Source organism: Neoarius graeffei, chromosome 27 (genome assembly GCF_027579695.1).
Source record: "Neoarius graeffei isolate fNeoGra1 chromosome 27, fNeoGra1.pri, whole genome shotgun sequence".
In the NCBI taxonomy this organism is placed as follows: Eukaryota; Metazoa; Chordata; class Actinopteri; order Siluriformes; family Ariidae; genus Neoarius; species Neoarius graeffei.
In genome coordinates, this window is record NC_083595.1 from 39713024 (window position 1) to 39719218 (window position 6195).

Consider the following 6195-nt stretch of genomic DNA (forward strand, 5'->3'; position numbering starts at 1 on the left):
AAAAGTTTGGGGTCCCTTTGAAATGTCCTTATTTTTGAAGGAAAAGCACTGTTCTTTTCAATGAAGATCACTTTAAACTAATCAGAAATCCACTCTATACATTGCTAATGTGGTAAATGACTATTCTAGCTGCAAATGTCTGGTTTTTGGTGCAATATCTACATAGGTGTATAGAGGCCCATTTCCAGCAACTCTCACTCCAGTGTTCTAATGGTACAATGTGTTTGCTCATTGCCTCAGAAGGCTAATGGATGATTAGAAAACCCTTGTACAATCATGTTAGCACAGCTGAAAACAGTTGAGCTCTTTAGAGAAGCTATAAAACTGACCTTCCTTTGAGCAGATTGAGTTTCTGGAGCATCACATTTGTGGGGTCGATTAAATGCTCAAAATGGCCAGAAAAATGTCTTGACTATATTTTCTATTCATTTTACAACTTATGGTGGTAAATAAAAGTGTGACTTTTCATGGAAAACACAAAATTGTCTGGGTGACCCCAAACTTTTGAACGGCAGTGTACACTGATATGAAAGGTAAAATCACCTCACCGAAGATTGATTTGATGTCTGACCAATCGGTGTAGCCAAGAGGCGGGATTTTAAGATAACACGGTCCAGGCGCGCGCCCCAGTCTTTACGCGCGCTGAGTTTCGGATGACGTCCTGTGCCAGTGCCAAGCGCGCGCTGCTCGTCCTGTGCGCAGGTGCAATGGAAGTGATCACGAACCCCGAGCCGGCAGGGGATTCCTTTCAGAGCGTCACAGCGAACAGTTCAGTCATTTTCGGAACTCTGGAGGACATCGACGTGTCTGCTGATGGCAGTCCGGTCCTGCGCTGCTTGATCTCCGTGACCTACGCGGCAGTGTGCGCTGCGGGTTTGCTGGGCAACCTCTTTGTGCTCGTGTTTATCCGGGCCAGACAAGCGCGCAGGAAGTCTGGGACTAATGTCTTCGTGCTCCACCTGGCCGTGACGGATCTCCAGTTCGCGCTCACGCTGCCGTTCTGGGCCGCAGACGCAGCGCTGGACTTCAGCTGGCCGTTTGGTGACGTCATGTGCAAGCTCGTGCTTTCGGTCACGGTGATGAACATGTACGCAGGTGTGTTCTTTCTCACTGCCATGAGCGTCACGCGCTACAGGTGCATGGCATCCGCGCTGCAAGACGGGCGAGGCGCGCGCGTCTCTGCCCAGCTCGTCGCTGCTGTGTTGTGGCTGCTGGCCACCGCTGCCACCGCGCCCACGGCCGTGTTCTCCACAGTGAACGAGGTGGCCGGAGAAAAGCTCTGTCTTTTGCGTTTTCCGAACGGCCAGAGCTGGTTAGCTGTGTATCACCTGCAGAAGATCCTGCTCGCCTTTGTGATCCCCATGGCCATCGTCTCCATCAGCTACCTGCTGCTCCTCAGGCTCGTGCGCCGCCGCAGCTTGAAGTCCAGAACGCGCGTGATCCGCTCGGTCGCCGTCGTGGTCTTGTCCTTCTTCCTGTGCTGGATGCCCAACCACGCCGTGACGCTGTGGGGGGTCCTGGTGAAGCTGAACGTTGTGCCCTGGGACAAGGCGTACTACGTGGTGCACACCTACGTGTTCCCGCTCACGGTGTGTCTGGCTCACGCGAACAGCTGCTTGAACCCGGTGATTTACTGCCTCATGCGCAGCGAGTTCAGGCGCAAGCTGAGAGACCTTTTCTTCCGTGATGGAACGCGCGCGCGCTCTCCTTGCACTCCAGACGCGTAAACATCTGGCTCGGGCTCTTATCCTGCACGTGAGCGTTCCTATTGCTTTTTTTTTTTTTTTTTAATCGAAAACATCAGCAAGTTATTAAGAAAAACATGCTTTCTGCAAGATGCTTCATTATGGTGAACACGGGCTGTTGTTGTTGTTTTGTGCGTAATGACGTGGAAAATGTTTATATGTTTATTCTTCTGAAAAAAAAACCTCTGAAAGCAAGTAAAATTTTTTTTGACACACTCATTACTGTGAGACAGTAGGGGTGTCCAAACTTTTGACTGGTAATATGGGGGCTGCAAAAATAGGTATAAAGGAATGAAAAACAAATTCTTGTATTAAATGAAACCTAGCACCATTATTCTAATACTGGTAATACTGGAATAATCCTTACTGTATACCTACTTTTGCAGCCCCCTGTGTGTGTGTGTGTGTGTGTGTGTATATATATATATATATATATATATATATATATATATATATATATATATGACACACACACACTAGTCATTCATAGGTTTTTCTGTAGTTTGTATAGTAGAACAAAACTGAAGACATCAAAACTATGAAACAACATCTGAAACATGTAAAGAATTATGTGGTGAACAAAAAATGTGTTAAAACAAAAGTTAAAACAAGTTGTTCCACAACTGTATTATGTCAAGCCCTGTGATGACCTGGCGACTTGTCCAGGGTGTATTCCACAACTGTATTATGTCAAGAACTGCTCAACTAAGTCTAACTAAGCAACGACAGTGTCTTTTAATTAATTAAAATAAAGACAAATCACTGAATTAGAAGGTGTGTCCGAACTTTTAATTTGTTCTCTCTCTCTCTCTCATATATATATATATATATATATATATATATATATATATATATATATATATATAAAATTCGCATTATCTGTAGCTGCTTTAACCTGTTCTACAGGGTTGCAGGCAAGCTGGAGCCTATCCCAGCTGACTGCAGGCGAAAGGCGGGGTACACCCTGGACAAGTCGCCAGGTCATCACAGGGCTGACACATAGACACAGACAACCATTCACACTCACATTCACACCTACGGTCAATTTAGAGTCACCAGTTAACCTAACCTGCATGTCTTTGGACTGTGCGGGAAACCGGAGCACCCGGAGGAGAAAAAAAAAAATATACGGTATATATATATAAAGGGCGGCACGGTGGTGTAGTGGTTAGCACTGTTGCCTCAGAACAAGAAGGTCTGGGTTCGAGCCCCGTGGCCGGCGAGGGCCTTTCTGTGTGGAGTTTGCATGTTCTCTCCGTCTCTGCGTGGGTTTCCTCCGGGTGCTCTGGTTTCCCCCAGAGGCATGCAGGTTAGGCTAATTGGTGGCTCTAAATTGACCGTAGGTGTGAATGTGAGTGTGAATGGTTGTCTGTGTCTATGTGTCAGCCCTGTGATGACCTGGCGACTTGTCCAGGGTGTACCCCGCCTCTCCCCCATGGTCAGCTGGGATAGGCTCCAGCTTGCCTGCGACCCTGTAGGACAAGATAAGCGGCTGCAGATAATGGATGGATGGATGGATATATATTTAAAATGTAAAAATCCCTATTTACATGTAAGTAAATGTGTGATATTGACCATGTTAAAAGCTTTGTATAAAAGATTCGGGTTTTCCTCATGCCAGGTCTCTTCTACTGAAGCATGTGTTCAGACAACACTCTGATGAATTTGGTCTAAAATGGATCACAAGGTTTTGTACAAACTTGTGGCACCAATACCAGCTTGAGTGAACACTGTCACTAAACACATAAGGGGATGTACCAAATACTAAGAAACTCTTAAATTCATGTAAATATTTCAAAGATTCTACTTTTCACTCAAAGTATCAACAATATAATTTTTAATGAAAATTGTTGTATTAAATAAAAAAGTACAAAATCAAAGCATTCCCTCTGGTATTCTCAGACTTTGGGATCTCACAGTGTTTATATTACAGCTTATGCTAATGATGAACAATAAAAAAGAAAAAAATCTTGAAAAGAACTTCAACAACCAAAAACATCTGTTTAGTGCCCTAAGGGTTTGTTCCTCTGATGGAACCAAAGGTATTAAATTTTAATTTTTTTTAAAGCAAAGCTTTAAAGGTGCATCAGTGGTCATTATGGTCTAATTAAGTACCTTAAATCATTTTTAAAGATATGGTAAAGGTACAAAAGTAAAGGTGCCCTTGATGACTCATCCCCAGAGACATTGAAAGCTAGAATTTGATGCCTTTATATCTGCGAGTGTTAATCAGCTCGACCCAGCCATTATCCAAAGAACCCCTGAGGAACTTCTTGTCTTATTTTAAAAGAGAACCTCAGGGAGACATGGAGACCTTGGAAAACTGCCAAGACAGTGTACTTTCTTGTTGCTAGAATGGACATTGTCAGAGCAATGAGCCATGTTTAAAAATATAATCCATGTAAACATCTGTATTACACTGTAAGATTGTGTGAAATTATCAATGCTAGCAGATCTACTTGTAACAGCTGCTCGTACAACAATTATATTCTTAGCTTTTGATGATCCTTGGCTCACATTTTGGAATGGTTAAAATACTCATTTTTGTTCATATAGAGGATTTCGACGTGACGTCACAGGTCACGTGATGCCCCGGTGTCCCCCATTTTGAAGGTCAAGCTAGCTAATGTCAACAACATAGTAGCTGGTATGTTACTGTAGCAATGTTTACGTTCAGTCATTTGGATGACTGTTAAAACCTTTCAGTCTCAAGTTTTTCCTTTACTGTATTTACTAGTTTACTGAGCTAGCGCGCTTGGGCAGGCTGGGAGCGAGCGCGCTAGCTCGGGCAGGCTGGGAGCGAGTGCGCTAGCTCGGGCAGGCTGGGAGCGAGTGCGCTAGCTCGGGCAGGCTGGGAGCGAGTGCGCTAGCTCGGGCAGGCTGGGAGCGAGTGCGCTAGCTCGGGCAGGCTGGGAGCGAGTGCGCTAGCTCGGGCAGGCTGGGAGCGAGTGCGCTAGCTCGGGCAGGCTGGGAGCGAGTGCGCTAGCTCGGGCAGGCTGGGAGCGAGCGCGCTCGCTCCCAGCCTGCCCGAGTGCGCTAGCTCAGTAAACTAGTAAATACAGTAAAGGAAAAACTTGAGATTGAAAGGTTTTAACAGTCATCCAAATGACTGAACATAAACATTGCTACAGTAACATACCAGCTACTATGTTGTTGACATTAGCTAGTGCTAACAGCTAGCTGCTAGTGCACTGCTACAACTACACCGACCCTAATAATACAGTTCTTGGTCATTGCCTGGTAACAGCAAATTTATAACGGGCCATGTCTCAACAGACTAAGAAGTTATTTCAATGACATTTAATAACATTTTGTTTATCCTGAGGACCGAAAGTAAATGAAAATGTGAACAAACCTTAGCTGTAATAAGATGGCGACCACCGGCTCCAGGGACGACCCGCTGATGTAGGCATGCTACCCAGCCTGGTTTTTAACGACATAGGTATACAGATCATGTGGGCCAAAGTCAGGTAAAGACGAGGGCTTCGTGTACTTCCGTACGACAGTGAACAATCCTGGTGGAAGCAGGTAAACGTCGTTCTCTAAGCCTGCTAACCTCAATTTTTGCAAATACCTCTCCCTCTGCTCGCCCTGTAAATGCCCTACGTCGCTGGATAGTGAAGGTGTTTTCTGCATCTCGCTCCTTTTTCTTTTATGTTTTTTCCCTGGTATTTCCCACACGCCTGACTGCAGGTCAGGAAGATCACCCGCCCTGGTAACGTGTACGGATCACGTACACCAGCATCATTGATTTTCTGGTGATATCGCTTCTTACTCGCGTCATCTAGGCCGGATAAAATACTCAACAATGAGACTTCGTCATGATTAACAGTGTATCGCTACCGGTAGTCGCCGTATTTGTGACCGTCAAAATGGCGGCATAAATATTGTCGCTATGGAAACAATGACGTAGGCCGAAATCCTCTATACAATGGCTATTAACCCCAAAGATGGGAGCCTTACAGGTAAGAAAGTAACAAAGAGTAAAATAAAACATCTCTATCTTCCCCTCATTCATTCATTAAACTTCAGGAAGTGCATGGTGAACCCAGAGCCTGTCACAGGAACACTGTGCAGGACAAGAATACACCTTGGACGACACACAAGTCCATCACACCTCCAGCTTCCTGTTTATTACATGTCTCACAACTCCAGTCTCTTTGGTTCAGTCCTGGGCTTGGTTTTATTGCCTGTACATGCTCTTCCCATGTTCTTATTCGTCACCTTCAGGTTCTCGGGATTTGTTTGAGTTATGGCTCATCTGGCTTTAGGAAAGGTTCTCTGGATTAGTCTGACTGACTGGATACACTAAATTGCACCTAGCTGCAGCCGTCTTGATTCTGTCTTGCCCCCGGACCCAGTGAGGTCGGGACGAGAGAGTGAGGCTGATGGCTGTGCAACTCTACCTCACTCTAATCCAAGTCACGCACAAGTCATGATGGGCAAGTGA

General features: G+C 45.4%; 1 protein-coding gene across 1 annotated transcript; it reads left to right on the forward strand.

Annotated features, from left to right (window-relative positions):
- Positions 1-653: 653 nt before the first annotated feature.
- Positions 654-1727, forward strand: rxfp3.3a1 (relaxin family peptide receptor 3.3a1). The gene has a single exon (XM_060911559.1). It carries the CDS (start codon positions 654-656, stop codon positions 1725-1727), a length of 1074 nt encoding a protein of 357 aa, XP_060767542.1.
- Positions 1728-6195: the final 4468 nt, after the last annotated feature.

Excerpts from the sequence above, each read along its gene's own strand:
- rxfp3.3a1 (XM_060911559.1), top strand. The coding sequence starts at position 654 with ATGACGTCCTGTGCCAGTGCCAAGCGCGCGCTGCTCGTCCTGTGCGCA.